Below are 25,804 nucleotides of genomic sequence, written 5' to 3'. Positions count from 1 at the left end.
ATTAGTGTATTAAGGGACATTAGTTTTGATTTTCTCAATTGAGAGATTAAGGATTGTTTTTCTTTTTGTGTTTGTGTGTAAATTTGATTTAGAGTATTGTAAAATATTTCTTTTACCAGAATTATTGACTCATTACAACTGGATTGTGCTTTAGCAAGAAGCCTGCAATCAGAGTGATAGCAGCAACAGGGGAATAGTAGATTTCTTATTTTTTTTATTGTTTCAACCCACCTCTTAACAATATGTGTGTGTGTGCATGACCAGCTCAGTAGATGTTGGAACATATGAATAGTGGAAAAAATATTTTTCAAAATCTGACTCCTCAATAAGGTTCCATAATTTTATTCACTATTTATCAGGAATGCATAATGACACAAGAGGTCATGCAATCTTAAAGTTACCAGATATATGCATGCCCAAAAAAAGGAAAAAAAAAACTACTATATCAAGCATCATATTTCCAAGATGTGATTTTAGCAGTAATTTATTAGCTTTCATGTACACATACAGGTGGAACTTCATTTTCTTTAGTCCACAGCTCCTGAGTCAGATAAAACATTCTTTCAACATTAGCATTAAGCCTGAGAATGCAAAATGAAAAAGATTATCTCTGAGTAACTGGTATCCTTTGACCTGTCTTGAATGTATGAACCCCGACCTGATCATGAAGGAGCTTGTTAATTATGGGTGAGTTTGAATTTAATTGATAGATAATATATAATAGAAGTAAACAAAAATGGGAAATTGCCACACTTTAGGTCCATAAACAAGAAAAAGAGCCACAAAAGGAGGACATATGTCTGGTAACACTACATAATGTAAATATGCTTTTTCATTTTCTATGAAAATGATTAACAGATGTAGCCTTATTGTTGTCTTATGTTTCGGATGTTGCTTCAGAGTTGAAGATAATCTAGTTCCTTAGTTCAAATGGGAATGGCAGCATGCATGGTATGAACCCTGGACCATCAAGACAACTGAATGTCTAACGCACATACCACATGGCCATGCAGCCGTCCATTTCAATAACTATGCCATCTAAATGTGTAGTAATGTAATTTGATTTATGCTAGATATATTTTTTCTAAAACAAGCTTGCTAATCTCTCCATTTAGGCCAAAAGTATCTTCTACATTTTCCTTTGATCTGAAAGCTTGGCTAATGAAAAAGTTTCTAAAAATGTTGTCCCCACCTAATTCTTGTTCCAACCTAATATTAATCCCTTGCAGATAGCAACTTTGTCTGATCATGCAAGATAGGCTTCATTTTTAAGGCAAGGAAGTAAAGAATTATTTTCTAGTGCATGCAAGATAAGAAATACTTGAGGCATTGCAATAACAAAGTGAAATTGCAAAAATAAATAATTTGGAAGTTACAAATAAAAAGGTTTTGTCCTAAAGAATCAATCACATATGACTCATGGATTCCATTGGTACAACAGACATTACATACCAATTTACTTTAAAAAAAAAAAACAAAGATAAAAATAGCCATGATTACTCACCTCCATCAGGTCCCTGTTGTGCTAGATGATCTAGCATTTGATTCAAATTTTCTATTTCATCTCTTTGTTTTTCGAGAATATCATAAAGTTTGACCAGCTCTTCCTCTTGAGCAGCTGTTTGAAAGAACAAAAGTTGAAATCAACAATAATCAAAGATTGCAGTTTAAACAATAATATCTAAGATGCAAATAGATTAATATCCAAGAAACCAAAAAAGATATTATCGTATAAATTCAAAAAAGAAGATAATTATGTCCTACAAGTATAAATGTATTAATTTAGTCTATCATGTTAAATAAAGACCTAATGTTTACAAAGTCATTAATTTCCTTAGTTGATTCAATGCTTTATTGACAGTAGGAAAGAAGGAAGTCTTGCACACATTAGTCATAGCATATGGAGTAAGAAATGTTCCTCTATCTTTGTGTCTCTCAGAGTATTTAATTAGGTTGTGTTTTTTTGTAAGTTATGATTCCATGTTTTATGTATTATTTCTACTTTCCTTTTTAGTCTTTTTCCCTGAAGCCAGTTTAAGTTTATTATTTTACTAATGATGTTACTGTAGTCAAATGTGAATTTACATTTTCACTAATTTTTTTTTACTTATGTACTAGTTTCTTTGTTTTCTTGAGTTGAGGGTCCCCCCAAAAAAGCATGTATATTCCAGTGGCATTATTAGGGTTGGTGTCTGGCATCTTCAATGCAATTCTTCCCATGTCAATGTTAAAGTATAACAGAGTGGGACATCCCCATAATGAAGTATTATCTTGGAATCTAAGTTCACTATTCATCTTGGTAAAAAAGTTGCTAAATTTAAGTCTAACAAAGAAGCATTGGCCAATACTATTATGCGAGGGATACTGGAGGTACATGTTGATTGATAACTACAGTGAAAATATACATTTTAAATTGTACCCTTGTAACATATTTAAACAGCTTTGCCCCTTCCCAATTGATTGGGATATTGAACACCTCCCTCCATGGGGTTCCCCCCACAGCTTAAGAAAAAGCCACAGTGGATCAAGCAAGTTTGTAATAAGCTTGTCCTCTGAGCATCCTTGTGTTTTTTGGGTGTCCTTCTGTGCGGAGCACAACCCCCTAGTGATGCCACTGACATATAGGTGCAACCAAGGTAAGATAGCATTTTAGTGCTTGTTGGATTACTTCATTTTTTAATAAGCCTTAATGCTTGATTTCTTAATAATTTTCTTAATTCCAAGATAATTTTTCATTTATTATAACACCTAGATATTTTGAGTCTGTGTAACTGGTTTATCAAGTTGCTTTGATTTGTTTTATCCAAATAAAAAGAGAACTGGGAAATTCAATCAAATCTTAAAGGGACTACACTAGAGTTCATCAGAATTATAGAGAATACAGGCTAGGAATCTCAGGGACAAACTAAGTGGAATAATCACATTATTATACAAAAAGAAGACAAAAATGTTATTGTCCCTGAGAAAAAAAACTTAAAATAGATAGGCCTACATTATTAATTACAGCATACAATAGATAGTTAGAACCCAAATGGTATAGTCAGCTGTGAATGGATTTATTGTGCCAGTTAAATAAATTATTATCTTGTTTACTTTTCTAACTTATATTTCATTGATGAGAGTTTCTATTTGTTATCAAAAGAAAAAAAAACATTTTGAAATGCATATAGAAGACATGTCTAAAAGTCTAATTTTTAATTTACATATCATCTGGTTTTTTATCCCAGAAGTGCTAAACTCTTCACTAAGTGCTTTTTCTTTAGTTTCCAGCAAAGATTGTAAAGCATCAGCCACAAATTGAGCTTGGTCTAAATCTTGAGCTATTACTTGAATTCTGGCTTCCTGCTTTTCCTATATAGAAATAAGATATTTTCATTACTTAGTTTTTTTTTATTTACATTTATTGAATTTATAAATATTTATTTAAACATAGTAGAAGTATATAGATAAACTGATTTCAAGTAAACAACTAAAACAATACATGACTAAAAATGGAATATGTCAAAATATTGTTTTATCTGATGAATTAAATAGGCCTTTTGGAATTAACTAATGCTAATTAAAATATTACTTGCATAATAAAATAGAGGGTATAAACCCTTAAAAACGGCAGTCAAAGCAGAAATAGAAAATCTTGGCATGATCCTGTGCAACAATAAGGGTCCAGATAATTCTAATGATTCAAAGGGTGTTTTTTTTCTTTTTAGGGCAGGGGGGGCTCAGTGTTGAGCATACTATACTCCCTAAGGTTATAAAAAAATTTCTTGTATATAAGTCTCAATAAAAATTAAAAAATCTAGATAAATAAAAGATGAAAAATATAAAAGTTCTTTTAAAAAAAAGCAAAGCTAAAAGTGTAGTTGTATCAATTAGTTTGGACAATAATAAATCTGTTTGTACCAAAGCAATTTAAGCATGCACTTGTCGTGCCCTTATTAAAGAAATCCAGTCTTGACCCGGAATGTCTAAAAAACTATCGCCCGGTATCAAATCTTCCCTTCCTGTCAAAGCTTCTGGAGCGCATCGTGTTAGCGCAAATTCTTTCTCATCTTGAACAGTACCGTCTCTTGGAAGAATTTCCATCTGCATACAGGAAGTGCCGTAGCACAGAGACAGCAGAGGTCAGGGTACTAAACAACTTACTTCACAATTCCGACATATGCCACTTTCCATGCTGGACTTGTCCGCAGCCTTTGATATGCTAGACCATGAAATAATGATGGCCAGATTCTCTGCCACTTTTGGTTTAGTAGGAATCGTCCTAAAGTGGCTTGGATCCTACCAAAGTGTCGTTGTCAACGGGAAAGAATCAACAAGTGTAATATTGAAGTACGGAGTACCACTGGCATCAGTTCTAGGCCCAGTACTGTTCACTATGCATACATACCCACTCAGCGGTATCATACGGCCAACCGGCATCTTGTACCATTTCTTGCCGATGACTCACAGTTAGATAAGATAATTTTATTGATCCAATCAAATGGAAATTCAGGTTGACTACAATTGACAACCTTAGCGTAACTACTTTACAAAAACAATATGGATGAAAAATTCGAACAACATTCACTCACGAAACACATACACATTCACAACCAGCGCTTTATGAATTAGACTTCTATGTACTTCTCGATGACGACAGCTGATCTTGTAACTCTCTGACCAATAGTGGGATAAAGGAGTTTTTAAATCTTTCTGTTTTAGTCCTAATGGGAAGGAGACGACCACTTCGTTCAGATCTTATGTAACAGTGGTTTAATGGGTGCAGGTTGTCCTTAAGAATCGTGAGTGTTTTGAAAATGCATCTTTCTTGAAAAAGCTCTTCAAGAGATAGTAGCTGTATTTGAGTGATATACGATGCTTTTTTAAAATTAGCCTATTAAGTCTATGTATTTGTGCCAGTGAAGTATTACCATACCAGCAGGTGATGGCAAAGTTGATTAGACTGCTGATAGTTGCTGTGTAGAAAAGTTTGATTGTTTTGTCTATGTTAAATTTTCTTAGCTTTCTGAGATAGAAGAGTCGCTGGTGAATTTTCTTGTATATGTTTTGACAGAGCTAATTACATATTAGTTTGTTGTTGATAGTTGTACCTAGATATTTATATTCTTGTACTTGTTCTATGGTTTGGTTATTTATCTAAATTTCTGCAATATGGTCTTTGTTTTTCCTAAAATCAATAATTAGTTATACGATTCCTCAGTACCCTCAGAGATGTCGCATTTGGCAGAGAAAATCAGTGGTACCGTTGCAAGGGTGAGCGATTGGAAGGTTGAGAATAAACTCAAAATGAACGAAGACAAGACAGAAATAATTAAGATTGGCACTCGGAACAACGTATCATAAGTCAAAGGCACAGATTCTCTTTTTATCACGAACTGCCAGGTTCCTTATGTCCATGTAGTGCTGATTCTTGGAGTTTTCTTCGACTCAACACTATCTTTCGACCCATAAGTAAATCAACTCTGCAATGGTCTTTATCTGCAGCTACGCAGATTAGGCCAGATCCGACCATATTTGACAACGGAGTTAACAAAAAAAGCTAGCTGTGGCATTCATACTGTTACGATCTCTCCTCTACTATCCAGGCTCTCTTCACACTGCACCACACGACACAAAGAACCTCACAACTCAGGGCTCCAAAGTAACAGTAGCAATTTAATTTCAAATACATTACAACACTGTACAGTTGGCAACAATATTACACTATCTTTACAAAAACCTAGTCTTGCTCCGCCTGACTTCACACTCCGTGCTGGTTCTCGCCTCGTAGGCCTACTGGTCACATTGCGAGGTAACGTGAAGTCCAGTCTTTCTGACACACTCGCTCTTATATAGTGTCTCTACTGGCCTTCTAGAATCGGATGGAACGTTCTTGACCACTCAGAATGATCACAATCGCCGTGACTTGCGTGCGTAATATTTACACACAGGTCGTTGCCGAACTGGCGTGTACTGTCACTGGTCACAGTTGACCGCTCTTCCTGCGCTGGACTGTGGCGATTTGGATAGGCCAAAAACACACAGCACCACCCCCATCTGTGTCACCACCAGGTTTACAACAATACTCTCCCGCCTTGACTACTGCAGCGCCGTGCTAGCAGGTATACCCGATGACAAAATAGCCAAGCAGCAACATATACAGAACAACGCCGCTCAAATAGTCCTTAGAAAAACAAGACGAGATTCTGCTACTACGCTCTTGCGCACGCTCCATTGGCTTCCCGTGAAAGCAAGAATCGACTACAAGGTGGCCACACTTTGTTATCAGTGTAGCCTATATATAACAATGAAATGCCCTTATACCTTAGCGAACTGATCACTCCATATGTACCTCAGAGAGCCCCGCGCTCAATGGACTCAACGCTTCTAGTGGTGCCACATTTCTCCCTCACAAGCTACGCTCGGCGGGCTTTTTCAGTGCACGAACCAAAGGTTTGGAACTCACTACCCATCAATCTCAAACAGACAACATGCTACTCAACTTTCAAGAAGAACATTAAGACCTACCTGTTTAAAACTTTTTTAGATTAGTTTGTCATTTTAGCTCTTATGTTTGTGTTTGTAATGTTATAACAGCGTCTTGAGCCTACATTTTGATTGTTAACAGCGCTTATAAATAAAAGTATTATTATTATTATTAGAAATGTTTTTTTCCAAATTGTTTTTGTTTATCGCAATTTCATGCTTTTAGCTTTCTCAATACGCTATGATCTTATCTTTAGTCTAGACCATTTGAGAAAGGGGTGAGATTAGAAAAAAGGGGGTATCTGTCAGAATGTTATTGTGATCATTTTTAAATGCATTTAATAAAAAAAAATACGTTGAAAGACCTGAATGGGAACACGAGGGCTTAAGCCTCATCAAGCTTTCGCAAGCTTATACACTAACCACTGTGCCAGTGAAATGCTTATGAAAATAGATTTTATAGTTATCTATTATTAGTTTCGAACTTTAAAGTGGCAACCTATTTCTCTCTACAAAGTATAACTGTCACAAACCGCTGTGAGCCCACACCCGTTTGTGTGTGTGTAGCAGAACAACAACAGTCCACTATGGGCCTGGCTAAGGAATGTTGACCTGGTCTACAACGAGGGAGGGTGACCTGGGGATTTTTGGGGACAAAGGGGCAGTTGGCGTGGGTTTTGTAGAGCGGACGGTCGCATTTCCTGCTTCTGCTTGTTTTCCTAATATTGTACTTCAATACTATATTGGAATCTAACGTTCACAGTCATTTAGAGATCTTAGTTTAGTTGCCAGTTTTGTTGATGTACCTGTATGTAAACGTTTTATTTGGAAGATTCTATATTGTATGTCAATAAAGTTATACGCCTACGTGTTTCTAACTATTATTCTGGTGTTTAGTGTTTATATGTTAATTATAAAGACAAACACCTAAATCGTGACCAGCTAAAGCCACGAAAGATTAATAGCATACACGGTTCCAGCGTCAACAGTCGGGCCTCCAGAATCGCCCTAGACCACGACCAGTTAAAGCAGGCGCCAGCACACTGCTAGCGTCTTGTGACAATAACAAGGACTAATTCAACTTTAAACACCAGATCAGTCAAGTACAATTTCTTTCCCTTGTTTGATACCAAACAAAATAATTAATTACCAATAGTTAATTAACTAATTTTTTTTTTTTAATTCTTGCTTTTTTTTTTTTTTTTTTTTGCTAGGTAAAATAAATAATTGTGCAAAATTTCAGCTTGATCCAAGATCGGAGAAAAAACCTGTACAAACTTTTTACAAGAATGACAGAATGAATTGATATAAGAGTGTAAAGACACCAATATAATGTGTTCTGAATTTATATATAATACAACTAATTTAATATTTAATGCTTTAATTACCCTCATTAGCTCTGCCAGTTGCCTATATTCTTCAATTTCTGATTCAAAATGTTTTTCTTTCTGATTCATTTCATCTTTCCAGTGATGAGCTTCAGTTTCAGCTTCTAAAACCTGGATACAAAGAGGAATAGTATTACATAAGTTAATACATACATTCTAAGTATGTATGACAAAGTAAGGCTACATTGCTACATTACTACTTGTACCACAAAGAAAGATAATAGTCTTTGTACAAAACACGATTTATTAATATGTTTAAAATTAGTTAAATCTTATTTTATCAAATTTAATGGGATCAGCTTAATATTAGTGGTTTAATAGAATGCCGAAGAGATCATCTACAACAATGAAAGAAAAACTAAAACAAGAAGGACCTATGAAGCTCACCAGATTATATAATACTGACACGTGACATCCTGTAAGTCTGTGTCCATCTATAATACGCCCAGTTTAAAAGAACATCACTAAATGAAGCATTGTGATTTTAAACAATGTATTAGTAGACGATTAACTGGAGCTTCAACCAATGAGCTTCGGGTAGGTAGGGTTACCACTTAGATGGAAAATTCTGAATTAAAACTTCTGCTGCCTTGCCTATATACCCAAACATGGGAAAGGCTTTGGGAGTCAACCTTGAGGAAATTTTTTTTTTAGTTTTTGACACCTTGGCACAAATTTAGGCCACGTCGTGCGAGGAAAAATTATGAGCCGGCAACCCTTATGCGTTTTGCAGCACACAGTGCAACATTCCGGCAGGGCCTGCGATACTGCTGATCTGCAACGGAATCAGCACTTGCCATTCCTTTGGATACATCAGCAGTATGGAAAGGGAAGAAATGCTATGTGGGCAACATCATTCCTACCATAGCTAATGCCCAGACTTTCATCTTTTTTCTATGAGATGATAGTCATCTTGCGACTGAAGGATGCAAAAGTTAGTAGACACAGAGAGTATGAAAATGACATGATTTGTTTAGATGTAAAGAAGTATCAAAATGTTTTAACCAAACAATTTTTTGCAAGATGTGTTGTTTTTTTAAAGTGGCTGTCACATCATTGTTTGATAGTTAGTGGCGTTTATTGGTTGTGGAGCACGAGATTCACTTGTTTATGGAGAGTAGGATGTTACACGGGGAAATCAAGGGGCCGCAGTGGCATTATGGGAAGAAAATCTCGGTTGGGGTGTTATTCACATGGTCAAGAGGCAGTAGACGCCATGTAATTTAAGGAAGACAGACGTGTCTTATGTATTTAAGTATTGAAGTCAATAGCGGCCTTAGGGGGTGGCAAGTGGGGCCTGAGGGGGCCCCGCGATATTGTCACCAACTTCGAAAGCTATATCTGTTCTCATAAACTAAAGACTAGTTACTCAATATTTTCACAGTATCTTTATGATACCAATTTAAGCTCCCAACAAATATCTTTGGTTTCGAAATACCGTTCAGTTTCGGTAAAGACTGCATCTAATAACCTGCCGATTCTAAGAGGCTATCCTCGTTTAACAGTTCACAATGAAAACACATAGGTGGAAGCAAAAAATCCAAATCGTATTTCGTATTTTAAACATCGACGCCCAAACAGATTTTACTAGGAAACTGCGTAGTGATCAAGTTTGAACTACTCTTTGAATTATGAAAATGGCATATGAAAGAGTCAAAGTCATTTATAGCACTTATAGTAACATAAATGCAACTTTTGAAAAATGATTTTAAAAAAATGAAAATTAATAAACAAATATACAGTGTTTTTTTTTTTTTTTTTTTTTTGTTTCCTTTTGCTGGTGATACGTTCTAAGACCGCACGCGATTTTCGTGGTATTAAATTTAATATACATACACTATTTTCGGATATGAACAGTATCACAGGACATCCCCAAACACTTAAAACCTCTAGTTAACCATTTCCGATTTCATTAATAACTTTTACATGTTGTTCCTTTTAAAAACTCATTAAATGTTTAGTAATTTTTACAGTACTCTTATGTCACATTACAGTATAAAAAGAATTGGTTTATGAGAAGGATTCCTTATTTGGTACTGTAACCTAGCTGTATTGAATCAGTTGATGTGCTTGTACAGTTATTTGGGCCAATCGTCTTCCAGAAAGTTTGGCGATGACGTATTAAGTTGTTTTTTTTTCCAATCGGTTACTGAGCATAGACATCGTGCGGACGTGGGTAATCTGTAAACCAGTATTACCAGTAGCGTAGCTAGGGTGGGGGAGGAGGGGGGAGAATTTGAAGATCCCCCGTGTCCACTCTTGAGTGTCCCAAATTTGTTTTTAAATAAATGAAATATTACGTCACTGTCATATAATCTGGCTATTCACGTTGTTACATAAGTTAGTGCCTCTGTTGTACGTATTCCACACAAAGTATTAACACTTTCCGAGACCCTGAATGTGTCGAAGAAAAGTATCACTATTCAGATGATTCATACAAAGATACAGAAGTCCAAAAAGTGAAAATGTCTCTTGACGAGAGAAGTAGTGCTGAAGAGACTCCAGGGGAATACCTTTAACTACAGTATGAGAAAACATCTGAAGTAAGTGATAGAGATGGTGAGTCAATTGATGGTCTTCCGAAATCCCTTTCTCTGGAAGTGGAAGAAGCTTTAATTAAGTACAAAGACCTCGGATATATTTAGACTGGAATTTTATCCGAGGAACTGCGAGCAAAAATTCTATTAAAGGGTAGTTTATTTTTCCAAAACGAAGGTAAACGGTATTTTTTTCCTGTAGGGTTTACCCAAAATAAATCACGAAGTTTGACGTCATGGTTCACTAGAAAGCTTCCAACAGGAGATATTAACAACCGATCTTGGCTCCTCTTCTATCTACACTTGGTATGTCAGTTTTGTTTTGCATGCGTACCATGTTTTCTGAGGCATCAGAAAAGACATCTAGTGCATTGAGCTAACCTGGAGTTGGTTTCGCCAAATGGAAAAAACATGAGGGACTGAAAGAACATGATAAGGAGTCCACCACAGACAAGCGCTTCTAAAGAGGAAGTTAGAAGAAGAAAACCCTAAGGTAAAACCAGATGAGCTGTCACATATGTTTAATGCGCAAAAAAAAAATTGTATTGGAGAGATATTCTGAAGCGTTAAAGTACCGGGTACTTAGCAAAAACAAACTCAAGGTTACATGGTCACAACGAAAAACTGAATTCACCCGATCCTGGCAACTTCCTGGCGTCTTTGAAATTTCTTACAGAATTTGATGAAGTTACGAAACACCGCTTACATAAAATTGAATATGGGAAGACACATTTGTCACCAGAAATTCAAAATGAGTTCATTAACCTGATGAGCAATAAAGTTAGGGAATTAATTGTTGGGAAAGTCAAGCAAGTTTGTTACTTTTCTCTGATACTTGATTCCACTCAAAATGTTTCTCATCAAGAACAAATAGTTTGTTACTTGCATGTTGATAATTTCAAAATAAAAGAGTCATTCATTGGTTACTTTGAAATTTTGAAATTTGATGAACAACATTATGATTTCAGAACTTGTTCTGAGAACTATGTTTGTAAAATGTTTTACATGTTTCGGATGTTCCTTCAGAGTTGAAGATAATTACTTCCTAGTCTAAACCTCCCGCTGGTCGACGGGGGATGGGAGAGGGCAGGGTTTGAACCCGGAACCATCGATAAATCTGAACGACAGTCCAGCGTGCAAACCGCACGACCAGGCAGCCATCCAACTCTTAAAGACATTGGACTGGACTTTGATCTATGCAGAGGTCAGACCTATGATAACGCAGCCACAATGTGTGGCCGTCTGTCTGGCCTACAGAAACGTCTCTTAGACCAAATTCCAAAGGCAACATTTCTGAACTGTGATAATCACTCTCTCAACCTGGCAGCTCGTCATTCTTTTGAAAAAGATCCAGCAATTGTCACCTTTTGTTTTAAAATTGTACATGAATTGTTCACTTTTTTTTTTTCCAAACTGAAATAAGCTGGAGCCGGAAGTTTAACAAAGGAGAAAAATACTAATACAAGGTGGTCCGCAAGAGAAGAAGCTAGTCGTCAGTTTCCTTGCATCTCGACAAAATCATCAAGCTGTTGGAGAAATTTTCTGAATCAACAACTGAAAGAATAGACATTAGAAACTGCGCACAGAATCTTCTTCATGCAGTGGAAAGTTAAGACTTTTTGCTTTTCTGGAACTCTGGTCAAATCTCCTGCGCCAAATCAATATAGTTCAGAAGAAACTACAAAAGTCTGGACTGCCCATACGGAAAGCTGCTGAAGAAATTAAAACCCTTTCATGCTTTTTGCTCACGAAACTGATCATACAATCCATCGAAAGAGCAAAAGAAGGTAGAGAATGCTATGGATTTCCTGTAATCAAAACCACCAGAAGAAAGAAAAGACTTGATGGGAGTTGAGTTTTGATATAGGACTGTCAATAGAACTGAAATTCAAACGTGTTGTGACAGAAGTACTGGACAGACTTCATATGGAGATGAATGACAGATTCCAAAGGCTGGAAAACCATGTGGACACCTTTGGGTTTCTTCTTGAACCAGGACACCTGTTGGAGTCTAGGGATGATGACACGCTAATGAAAAACTTGTTCTTGAACCAGGACACCTGTTGGAGTCTAGGGATGATGACACGCTAATGAAAAACTTGTTCTTGAACCAAGACACCTGTTGGAGTCTAGGAATGATGACACGCTAATGAAAAACTTGTTCAATGATGTCATTGATGCACGAGCATTTCTCATCAACAATCCATTGCCACGATCGCCATTTGAAGCTGGCTTCAAATGGTAATGATGTGTGCTCAAACCTTGCAACATCCATTCGAATACTGCTAACTCAGGCCACTTCCATTGCGTCTTGTGAAAGATAATGCTCAAAGCTCAAGTTAATCAAAAACTATCTCAGGAGCACAATTACGCAAGAAAGGTTTGGCTTTAATGTCAGTGGAGTCACAAATACTAGACACTATTGATGTAGATGATGTTATAGATGACCTTTGACCTTGGCTGCACAGAAAGCACGACGTGTTAATTTTATTGATATACTGTACCAATTGGATTGTAGGGTTATATATTTAATAAGTACATTATCTCATGTCATGATTTCGAAAGTCAAAATGCAAGGGGCCCCCAAAAAGGTCAATCCCCCCGGGCCCCCAAATCCCTAGCTACGCCCCTGAGTGTTACCGTGTTAAAAAAAAAAAGCGGGAGTATTATTTTTTAATTTTTTGAAAACCCGTGGTATAGCCCTTCCACAAAAGTCGGGTCTGTGAAAGTGTAGGGACCACTGTATATAGCTCTTATAGCACACTTTGTTCTTATAGAACGTCCAATTGGCTTCAATTTTCAGAGTGAGAGAGGAAACATAATATTGGTAGTGCGCGAGTGTTTTCCCTTTTATTTGCTTCTGTTAATGCAGAACAATTGATAATACAGCATATAATGTACTTACGTAATGTAGCTACGTAATGTTCTATGTTTTGTAGCCAATAAGGCCCACAGCTTAGAGGCGGACATAATGTATAGTTATCGTAACAGGGTTAGAAAGAGACGAATGTGTGATGAGTTTATGGTATATATATATACATGATATATGTATACATGATATATATATATATATATATATATATATATATATATATATATATATATACATACATGATACGGCACTGCTAATAAAATTATTAAAATCTTTTGAAAACTCAAAAAAAAAAATAATTAAAAATCTCCTGAAATATATAGATAAAAAATTGTCATTTTGGGGTGTCATTCAAAATGGAAAACGCCGATCCTACGCGCGATGATAAAGAAATAAAGAAAAGGCATTATGCAATACCTATTAGGCCTATTGTGGAATCTGGTGAAAGAAGCTTCTCACGCCTCAAACTAATGAAGAATTACTTGAGGTCAACAATCTCGAAGATAGATTGAAACAGTTGGTGATTCTTGCTGTCGAGCGTGATCTATGTAGGAAACAGAATTTTTATTACACAATTACGGCTGATACATAATGCCGCGCGTAAGATTGGCGATTTCCATATTGAATGACACCCCAAAATGACAATTTTTGTGTAAATATTTAAGTACATTTTGATGACTTTTTTGTACATTTTGCGATTTCGGGAGATTTCCAGGAGCTCCTGGTATATCGACAGGAGGGCGCGGGAAATTTGTTTTAAGTTATAAAATGGTTTAATTTAATAATTTATACACCTTGAATTAGAGCAAATTCTAGGAAAGTGCGGGCCCACTGCGGTCGCATAGGTTGCACTGGCCTTAGGCCGGCCCTGCAATATCAAAATAATTCTGTTTCCTACATAGATCCTGCTCAATAGCAAGAATTACCAAATGTTTCAATCTATCTTTGAGAATTGTTGACCTCAAGTAATTATTCATTAATTTGAGGCGCGAGAAGCTTCTTTCACCAGATTACACAATTACGGCCTAAGACCGGCCCTGTAAAATAGCGGCGCATGATACGCCGCCGGTCGACTAGTATTAATTTTTTTTTTAAATTGTACGACTTTAATTTGAACTCGATGGCACAAGCTGCCTCAGAACAATACACTAACCACTGTGCCAGTGAAGTGCTTATAAAAATAAAAGGTTTCAAACTAATTCTCTACACAGAGTATAAAGGGGACTAATTCAACATATAGGACCACATCTGTCAACTAGAATCTCCCTTGATTGATACTAAACAAAATAATTAATTACAAATGGTTAATAAACTAATTGTTAGTTTTTTTAAATTGGTTATTTTTTTGTCAGCTACAAGAAATAATTGTGCAAAATTTAAACCTTATCCAAAATAGGGTGATGGAGAAATAAGGTACAAACTTCTTACCAAACAGACGAACAGTCAGACAAACAGACAGAGTAAGTTGATATAAAATTAGTAAAAAGTTAAACTAAAATAAGTTTCAACTAAATAAAGTATTTTAACTAAAAGTTTTATCACCAATTTAAAAAATTAGTCAAACGTAACCTTAAAAATAATAAACTTTTAAAAACTATCCGTATTTTTTTTTTTTTTTTTTGGTTTGGTTTGTTTGGTAGTCTAGCTAGACCAGGGGTGGGCAATTTTTTTAGTATGGGTGGGCTGGTATGAGGGGCCACATTTATTTTCAGTCAAGTATAATTTCTTTCCCTTGTTCACAATACCAACAAAATAATTAATTATCAATAGCTATTTAACTAATAGGTTAATTTTTTAAAATTGATTCTTGTTTTGTCAGGTAAAAGAAATAAGAGATTGGGTGTTGGATAAATAACTGTACAAAACTTTTACCAGACAGACAGAGGGAGAAAAATAAAGATGCTTCAATCATTAAATAAATGTGTGTCTGTGTATTTTTTCCTTAACTAAAACCTTTAGAAAAGAATGCTACTTTTTTAATTCTATAGGTCTAACGAAAAACCTTACATTAAAGTTTAAAATCTCATAATAGAAATAGATCTAGATTTTTTCATTTAGATCCAGAAATAGAACAAAAAAAAATAATTGCTGGAGTGTTACGAACCATTTGACCTGTGTAGCATGGTCGAGAGGCTAAGTGAGCTTGAACTTGGCTTGGCTTGAGGTTCGACACCCGACTCGGGCAGAGTTGTGTTTACTGAGCGTCTAAAGGCAGCATGGAAAAACCTTCTCCTAGATACCCCTTAATTCCCCACACTGGTCCACAAATGAGATTGGACCAAAGCGCTCTGAGCATGCTATAAGTATGAAAGTAGCGCTATATAAAAGCCATAATTTAATTATTTTTTTTAGCTGGTGTAACGATAGATCTGAATGCTTGACTAATCATGTGAATTGTTATTTTCTTGCTTGACCATTTAACATACAATAAATAATATTTTGTAACATGCATGGAAAAAAAAACGTGTGGTGGTTGTTATCAACTACACAGTACACTATCCCTGGGCCTTCATGTGTTATGTCTATCTGACAAGGTTGTTAATAACAGTCAGACTAACATTAGATTTACTATTTGAGCAGGGAGTGTGGATGAAAAAAAATTTTTTTCTATAGTTGGTAATCCTAATTGTGTAATTAGATCTATGTAATAGGCCTTTAGATCTAGATCTCAATAACAGGCTTAAAGATTATGACTGGAATATCATACGTTTCTTCTGCAACATTTATATAATATTTAAGCTATAAAAAGGGTGTATTGTACTTGATGTTCCTGTAGTTAATAAATTATTATTTGCCGCTAAAGAATTGATTAAAACCACTTAATATTGACCTAAAACGCTATTCTCACTATAAACTAAAAGAAATTAAATACATATGCAATGTGACTTGGAAGAAAGATGGAACAAACTAATTTATGACTTTATGGAGAAGCTTCACTATGGCTTTTAGCAAAAGTGTTAAGAAAATTTGCTAATAATCCTATATTTCCTATGTTCAAGGGCAGATAATATATACTGCGTTTATCACTTCTATCAGTCCTTCTTCAAATGAAAAATGTGACAAAATAATTGTTAGGCATGACTGCATCTTTTTTAGAAAGCTCACGCTGTCTGTCTGTCTGTCAGTCTTTCTGGTAAAAAGTGTGTATATGTTATTTCTCCCACACCCATTCACAGATCAATTATTCATGGAAATAGACAAGACATGAATAAATAAAAAAATAGTTAAATGATTAGACAATTAATTACTGATAATTATGTGATTAGTTGAATAGTAACAATGGAAACTGATCCTTCAGTATTCACAGATATGGCTAAATTAGTTGGGTTTAGTCCCCTTAAATAATTGTTAACGCTCTTTCTCCCTCATGCATTCTCCAATTAAGTTGATACTTTAAACAGTTATTTATTGTACATAATAATACATGAATCAATAAACACAAATTCTCAATTAGTCAATTAATTATTGGTAATGAATTATTTTGTTTGATATTGAATAAGGGAAAATAAATTGTACATTATTGGTAGATATAGTTTTAAGGATGGAGTTTTTCCCTTTAAATAAGCTTTTTTTTTTTAAAGAATAGATTTTTTTTATTTTGCTTGTTTGATAATAAAGTTGTTGATATCAGAATACCAAGTATTGTAAAATTTAAATTTTTAATAGAACTTTTTAGTTTGTAACTAAAACAAAAAAAATAAACTTCAATTTTAACTAAACTTTTTTCTCATTAAACTTTGGCCTTTATTATTTTTTTAGTAATACTAAAGGATTCTTAGTTAACTTTGCCATTCACTATATATAAAGTCCAATGAAATATAATTGTATTATCCTTTATTTTATTTATTTAAATTCATCCTATTCACCTTTATAATCTATTGGAATAGTTGTCCTTTCATTGTTTTTTAAAATTATTTTCATTTGGTTAATGATATTATCATTTTTTTGCAATTATTTAAGCTTTAAAAACAATTTCGTATATAAAAATTTAAAAAATTGATCAGTTACTGTATGCAGAAATGTACAACATGCCAAAATACCTTTTTAGAAAGATGACTTTCATGTAGCCTCATGAATCTTTTCAACTCCAGTAATTCTTGTTGAAGCTCATCAAACAATTGTTTCTCATCTGAATTTAGTGAGGACGCTTTATCTCCACCACTCTCTGACTCTGGATCTGGTCTGTAAACTATCGACACTGGATTTCCTCCCTTCTGAACAAATGGGAAAATGTGTAGTTTTTAAAATATCTTCCGAGAAAAAATCTTTCTTAAAGAACATTCAAGATATAAATTCACTAGTTGTTATACAGCATGTTTCATTTTAAAATGTTTTACTTTGAACATTCACAGATTAGCAAAAAAATTAAGTGAGCATTAAGTAGGTCTAGTTCCATTAAAGCCCTAAAAATAGAAAGTTATTAAAGAAGTTAAAAAGTCCTAAAGTACTTTAAACAGCAAAGTTCATAAACAATGAGCAACACTAACAGAGCACACACACACACACACACACAAAAGGCCTAGCAATGTATAAATGGATATTCAGTTTTAAGTATGGTCATAAATAAACCTTTAAAAAAAAAGGTAATGAGGCAAATTTTCAAATAGCAAGCTGAAACATGAAAAACAAAGACAAATCAAAGAAGTCACAACAATGAAATATTAACATTCCTAGAAAACTGTACAAAAAATAATACCTGATAGAATCTGATACACTTATCCTATACTCTTAATTGAGCAATTCTTATATATATATTTATACGAATCTCACTATCCAGGCTCTCTGCAAACTGCACCATACACCACCAACTGAAAGAACTTGACAACTCAGGGCTCCAAAATAACGTAATAGTTTAATGTCAATAAATAACAGCCGATATTGTACAATTGGCAGCACGTATCCCCATCTGTGCCACCACCAGGTTTATAACAATGCAGTAGGGGCGATCGCCCCCTCCCCCCACTCGGCCGACCCCCCCCCCCTTTGTATATGAATTTATTACTTATGTTAATAATATATACTAATTATTTATATTTCAAACTATTTTTAGATTAATTCGCCCCTCCCCCCCCTCTAGTATGTTGGCCGATTTGGTGGGGCATCAAAATCGCCCCCCCCCCCAACCATAAACTTTTGATGGGGGGGGGCGGTCCAATTTATTTGTAGAAATCACAGCTTGCTAACAGAATGAATTAAATATCTATATAATTAAAACTTGTTATTGATATTTTAACCGATCTTTATATTATGTCGTTCCCCTGTTGGACGATGGGGGGGGGGGGGCAAATACCTCTACTCTCCTTCCCACCTAAACCCTTTGAGTGTGTGTGTGTGTGTGTGGGGTCATACTTTTATGGAGAAATCATAGTATGGGAACAAAATTAGTTGAATTGATATATGAATTTTATATTATGTCTCTCCCCTTCTGGTATCTGGGCCGATTCGGAGGGGTAAGGGGGGGGCGATTGCATGTACTGCCCTCCCTGCTCTAGCCCTCTGAGTGGGGGGTGGTCCTATTTTTATGGAGGAATCATAATTTGTGAACAAAATTTTTTGAATATCTATATAATATAAACTACATATTGATATGTGAACACGTTTATATATTATGTTGCACCACACTCTAATCTCAAATTTTATGATTAGTAAATATAAAAGGAAAATGGTGGGAGGGGCAATACATGCAATCTCCTTTCCCCCATGGGACAAACCAATACTTTTTCTTTTGTATTATAGTTAAGAAATTACAGAATTTAAAAAAAATCTGTCACTAATATAATTTATATATCTGGTTTTGAAAAGACTATCGCGTTTGAGAATTTCCTAATGTAAGGCATTATTGATTTAGAAAAATTTTGCTGATGTCTTCTAAGTCGAGTTCGAATATTAAAAAGTTCTAAACCCAAATAATCTTTTCCTAGTCGCCTTTTTACAACCTTAACTCAATCTGATATTTTTCTAGTTAATAATTGCAGGAACAGAAACTTGGCTACATCCTGAAATTTATAATGCAGAAATTTTCAATAGTAATTATGAAATTTTTAGAAAAGATAGGGCTGATAATCATTGAGGAGTTCTTTTAGCAATAAAAAACACTCTTATAGCAGAAGAAATTACCTTACCTAACTCAAAAATATAGAATCAACATTTTGTAAAATTAATACCATCTCAGCATCCCTAATAATAGGCAGCATTTACAGACCACCAAATTCTATTTTAGAATACATGCAGGAACTATGTAATCAGATTACTGCACTTAAAGAGACAAATACAAATGCAGTTTTTTTGGATTATGGGTGATTTCAACCTACCTGATATAAATTGGAAAACACTAACCATAGATAAACACCAAAACCTTAAGGACATAAATGAGCTTTTCATAGAAACTTTACAAAACCTAAGTTTAGATCAAATCATTAAAAAGCCAACTAGATTAAACAACACATTAGATCTCTTCTTAACCAACAGACCTGGATTAGTAGTTGATTATGATATTATCCCTGGTCTATCAGACCATGAGATCATAAAAATACACAGTCAGATAAAATCAGTAGCTAATACAAAACCCAAAAGAAAAATCTTACTCTGGAATAAATGTAACCTAACACAACTACACCAAGCTGCATTAAACTTTCAACAAACATTCTTATTAGAAAAAGACATTAACCAACCAGTCAATGACCTCTGGAATTTCATTAAAAACCATCTTTATAGAAAATCATATACCAACTAAATACACATCAAACAAAATAAATAAATGCTGGCTTAATAATAGACTAAAGAACCTATGTAAACAGAAGGAAAACATACATAGAAAATTTAAAGAAACTAAGGCAGAAAGAGTTTACAAAAAGTATATAAAAATTAAACACTTAACCCAAAAAGTAAGCAGACAGCTGCAGAATGAATACATAAACAATGTAATATCTAAAGATAACAACAAAAACCTATGGTCATACATTAAGTCTAAGAAAATGGAAACAACAGGCATAGCGCCATTAAAAGATGAACATAACATAATACATAATGATAATGAAACTAAAGCAAACATCCTAAACAAAAACTTTGCATCAGCATTCTCAGCCCCAGGAGACAAAGACATATTACTGAATTTGAACCAAGTAGACAACATAGAAGATATAGTAGTACAAGAAAATGGAATTCAAAAACTATTAGCCAACACCAAACCAAATAAAGCGTCTGGACCTGATGGTATTCCAGCTAGATTACTCAAAGAACTAAGCAATGAGCTAGCCCCAGCGTTCAAAATACTCTTTCAGGCTTCACTTAACCAGGGCAGAGTACCAAAGGACTGGAAAGAAGCTAATGTCACCCGACTATTTAAAAAAGGAGAAAAATCTGACCCAGGAAACTACAGACCAGTATCACTTACCAGCATCACATGTAAAATCCTAGAACACATAATATGTAGCAACATCATAAACCACTTAGACAAACATAATGTCCTCGCATCATACCAACATGGCTGTAGGAAATATAGATCCTGTGAAACACAGCTAATAGGACTAATTGATGATTTTTCAAAAGGTTTAGATAATAGTGAACAAATAGATGCTATCTTACTAGATTTTTCTAAGGCTTTTGACAAAGTTCACCACCAAAGTTTGCTTAAAAAATTAAAATATTTCGGCATTAATGATCCACTGCATCAGTGAATTAAAGATTTTCTGATAGGGAGAGAACAAACTGTAATAATAAATGGCTCTAAATCAACACCGATAACAGTAAACTCAGGTGTACATCAAGGAACAGTCTTAGGTCCACTACTATTTTTAATTTACATAAATGATTTACCAAATTGCATTACTTCAGGAACAAAAGTCAGATTATTTGCAGACGATTGCATAATATATAGAACAATAAAAACAACACAAGACACAGATATTTTACAAAGAGAATTTGATGAATTACAGAAATAGGAATCAAATTGGAGCATGTCTTTCCACAAAATGTCAGTTGTTAAGAGTAACAAAAAAACTAAAACAAATTAATTCCACTTATCTTATTCATGGCAAACCAGTAACACAGACTAAAAATGCAAAATACCTAGATAATAAAAGAAAAACTGTCATGGAATCCACATATTGATGAAACTATCAAAAAATAAAACAAAGTATTAGGGTTTATTAAAAGAAATTTCTATAAATCAAATAAGAACATAAAACTAAAATGTTATTTAACCTTGGTTAGGCCAATAATAGAATATGCATCCTCCGTTTGGGACCCCTCAACTCAAGAAAACATTAACAAACTGGAATAGACACAAAATAGAGCAGTGAGATTCATAACAAACGAATATTCACATTTGACTAGAGTAACACCTTTAGTAAAATCACTAAATTTAGAAAGCCTTCAGGACAGAAGGTTCAAAAGTAAAGTAGCAATCATACATAAAACACTGAACCATAATCTTCAAATACAAAAACAAAATTTAATAAAATACTCTGAAAGACACAAAGATAAAGGCACATTCCTCGTCCCATATGCTAGGACAAATTTGTACAAATACTCCTTCTTGCCTAGTGCTATTGGAGCATGGAATGGGTTGCCTGAACTAGCCAGGAAAACCAGTGACTTGGCAGAATTTAAGTCATTGGTTAATGTGCATGACTAAATGCATGACGCGTAGGATGTAATCACCTTCTTTTTTGAAGTAACATCTGTATTATATAAGATAAGAAGATAAGATTTAGTATGCATATAAGTTGGACATAATATAAAACAACAATAAATAAGTAGCTTAGTTTTTCATATTATCGCGTGAACTGTAGTACCACATTTCTACAGTAGAGCACTTAACCAAAGGAAAAAAAAAAATTTTTTTTTACGGAAATGTTTTTTTCTTGAGGAATAAGAGATTGACCCTTTACAAAACAATTAGATCAATTAGATATTCATTATAAGTCATCAGTTAAGCCAGGTTCACATTTAACTTCACATTCACTTTCACCTATCCTTTGGTCTGCTGCACCGCTGGGGCACTACACAAGATCTGTTAACCTTTGTTGTTTTTTGTTACTGATTCATGTTTTGTTAAGTAGGCTACAATGAATAATTGTGTAAAATTTCAACTTGATCCAAGGGCGCCCTGAGTCCACCAAATTAATTGGGAACCTGATTACAGTTGGGGGAAAAAAACGGTTACCTTTCTTAAGTCTCATATGTGTGTTCTGCCACATTCGTGAATGCAATTCAGCTGTCTTTTTCAGTGAGAGCAAAATGATATTTATAGCCCTTCCGGGGGAACACTGTTACCCGCCTTTGGCAGACAATCATCTGGGATATATGTCCAAAGCAGCAGTTAAAGAACATACTTATTGGTGAAATCATCTTGAATTTTATGGAACGAAGGCATTTTTGGAAGCTTAAAAATTCCTATAAAGCAACCAGGACTCAGAGCCATATTAAAGTGTGGTTAGAAGTGGTGGTCATTTTGCATGCTAGTTGTATAAATAATGCATTGCCTACAGCCTACACTTAGTATTTTTAAAGAGATAATTGGCTTGAGCAATTCAATACCACTCTTTACATTAAATGAGGTACACAGTGGCACAAAACTCTATGACCATTTTGAACAAAAGATAGCCTTATCTTTTATTTTGGAGTTTTCATCTTCAACAATATCTGCCGAACATGGCTATAGTGCGCAGTCTTCCCAAAGGCCTAATTGCAGTTGTGTTATTTGACCTTCATAAAGACTATTATAACAATCATAAGAAATTTTACCTTTTTACTTTTATCCTTTTCTAAATTATTTTTGAGCAGATTTAATTCACTCACAAGTTTTTTATTCTCTTCTTCAATCTGTTAAGAAAGTTAAAAACAAAAAAACAAAAAAAATATATATATAATTTATTTTAAGAAAAAAAAAAAAGAAATATTTAAATGATTCAGATATCCATAAATAAGTAAAATGAAAAAAATATACATGTGTATAAAAGATGATGAAGATGATGATGATGATGATGTAAATTTGGAGAGCTTTAATTATTTTTTTTTTTTACTTTTTCATTATATTTCTTTAATTTTTCTATTTCCATTATGCTAGAATTCATCTGTTCTTGTGCATGTTTTTGAACTTCTTGGAAAGCCAATCCTAGGACATCATTTTTACTCTCTGGCTGGATGAGATTCTATACCATATGATAAAAAGAAATTTCAAGAATTAAAATTAGTAAATTTTTAATGTGCTAAAATGCATTAATTCATACATAAAAATGAAAATAACTCATGAAAATCTCATTTATACTTTTAATACTTTCTTTAATATCTTCTTTTACAAATAAATATGTCATGTATGTATAGTTCTTATTATACAAATACTTCAAAGAGATTAAAAAGTACTGCTTGTATAGTTAATATGGTGAAAAGGTAAATAAGCAATGAACTAAACAAATTGTTTTGATGGTGTATGAGACATCCTACAATAAATAATTCCTTTCAAAAACTTTAGACAGGTTCAATAGAAACTAGTTTAAAAAATTTATATGAGAATTTAGCAATGTAACTGAAATGTTGAGACCCACTAAACTTAAAGACATTGGTTTCTAATGTCATGATTAAATTTAGAACCATTTGTGTTTAACTGAACAAATTTGGATTTCTATCCAAATATTCTCTTAGAATTATATTTCTTTATTGAATTCTCTTAAAAAAGCCTTTACATTTAAACAGCTACCCATATCTACAAAATAGCATGGAGAAGGTATTAGCAATGAATATTTATAAATGATAAAATACATGTTGTGTTGTTTATTTGAGAGTTGTGATATTAATTATTCAAGTTATTAGTAAAGTAAAGTACCCATTTTAGACCTTGCAATCTTTAGGGCAGATAATGTAAAAGGTCATCTGTTTCTATGGCCAACAATTAATGAAAGTTTCCCCAGATAATTTTAGAATTGGGTGCACTCAAGGGCATCCTAAAAATCCTAAAATTCAAAATCCCAGTCTTCACTGAGATTCAAACCAAAGTTTCTTGGAAAGCCAAGTGATTTACCACTCAGCCACCATGCCCCCATTTACGTCATTACTGTCTCTCAATCCAAGCACACATTTGCAAGCTCTTTGTAATACACTGAAGTAACACAGAAATTGCAGAAAATAAATATAATTCAATGATTAGTAAGTTAACATCAAATAGAATCAGATACTCTTATTATACATACTGCAATACATTATGCAGCTTGACAGACTATATGACTCATTTATTAGAAACAGTGATCTACAATGTACCTCCAATAAATTTACAATGAATTGTGATAAATGTTGCTAAAACATTGAATAACGACATCTTGCCTTAAATTTCTTTTATCTAGCATAAAGACATTTCTAAATACTACCATTATTCTGGACCCTTCCTTTAAACAATGTTCAAAGTCTTGACTTCTGAAGTAATGCCAAAGAACACCCATCCATTATTTTAACCTGGCTAAATATGTTTACTAAATACTATATTCAGTTGAGAGTGACATTTAATAATTATAAAACTTATATCAACTGACTTTGTCTGTCTGTTTGGTAAAATTTTTGGATGCGTTATTTCTCTCACACCCATTCTCGGATCAAGTTGAAACTTTGCACAATTATTCGTTGGCATAGACAAGACATGAATCAATTAAAAAAATTAATAGTTATGGCTATGAAGGTACTGTATGCATTGGAGGAATAAAAATTACTAACTTGAGCTTCACAGATGACATAGATGGCCTAGCAGGGTAAGAAGAAGAACTAGCTGACTTGGTAATGCACATAAATAATACTTCTGCAGCATATAGTATGCAAATAAATGCCAAAATAAAACAAATTCTGACCAATAGCAAATAGGGCTTTAAAAGGGGCACCAGTATTGGAGGTTAAAAGTTGAGTAGTGTCAGTAGTTTCAAATACCTCAGAGCTATTGTCTCAGATGAGGTAACAAAACCTAAACTAATGGCCTGAATAGCACAGTCCACAGCAGCAATTTCAAAACTTAATATGGAAAGACAGAGGTATAGCCCTCGACACCCAAAAACAGACTGATGCGCTATCTGGTCATAGCCACATTCTTATATGCTTGCGAGTCTAGGACACTGATTGCAGAGCTAGAGAGGAGGATCCTAGCAATAGAATTGAGATGCTACAGAAGGATCCTAGGTATCACATTTAAAGAATGCATCATAAGAGATTAGAGACAGGGTTATTACAGCATTTGGACCCCACGATGACCTGCTAACTATCATAAAAAAAGCAAGCTAAAAATCTATGGCAATATTACAAGGTCTTCGGGGGCTTGCAAAGACCTTCCTTCAGGGAACAGTACCAGGAAAAAGAAGAAGAGGCAGACAAACAAGGCGATGGTAAGACAACATAAAAGAAAGGACGGCCTGCCATTAAAAAAGGTTCTAAGACATAGAGGAATGGAGAAAGGTGGTCGACAAATCTTGCATGTTGCCCCAATGGTCCAACCGACCAAGGGATAGGTAAAGGTATAAACCAGTATTACTGGTAATTAATTATTTTGTTTAATACCAACAAGGGAA

The 25,804-nt window shown here is 34.3% G+C and overlaps 1 protein-coding gene across 15 annotated transcripts in view; it reads right to left on the bottom strand.

Moving 5' to 3' along the window:
• LOC106073466 (centriolin-like) overlaps positions 1-25,804 on the bottom strand; it is a 276,342-nt gene that overhangs the window by 151,772 nt on the left and 98,766 nt on the right. For 14 of the 15 annotated variants that reach the window (XM_056040843.1, XM_056040842.1, XM_056040844.1 and 11 more), the window contains 6 exons: positions 23,288-23,416; positions 23,010-23,087; positions 17,303-17,476; positions 7,854-7,964; positions 3,204-3,351; positions 1,505-1,618 (listed from right to left, as the gene is read on the bottom strand). In XM_056040843.1, coding sequence (XP_055896818.1) covers positions 1,505-1,618; positions 3,204-3,351; positions 7,854-7,964; positions 17,303-17,476; positions 23,010-23,087; positions 23,288-23,416 — 754 coding nt within the window. The remainder of the gene's footprint in view (positions 1-1,504; positions 1,619-3,203; positions 3,352-7,853; positions 7,965-17,302; positions 17,477-23,009; positions 23,088-23,287; positions 23,417-25,804) is intronic. The other variant, XM_056040845.1, reaches the window with a different exon arrangement.

The sequence above is a fragment of the Biomphalaria glabrata genome, chromosome 9, assembly GCF_947242115.1.
Source record: "Biomphalaria glabrata chromosome 9, xgBioGlab47.1, whole genome shotgun sequence".
Lineage (NCBI taxonomy): Eukaryota > Metazoa > Mollusca > Gastropoda > Planorbidae > Biomphalaria > Biomphalaria glabrata.
Note: the sequence above shows the minus strand (reverse complement) of the source record. Positions and strands in the feature narration are given on the sequence as shown.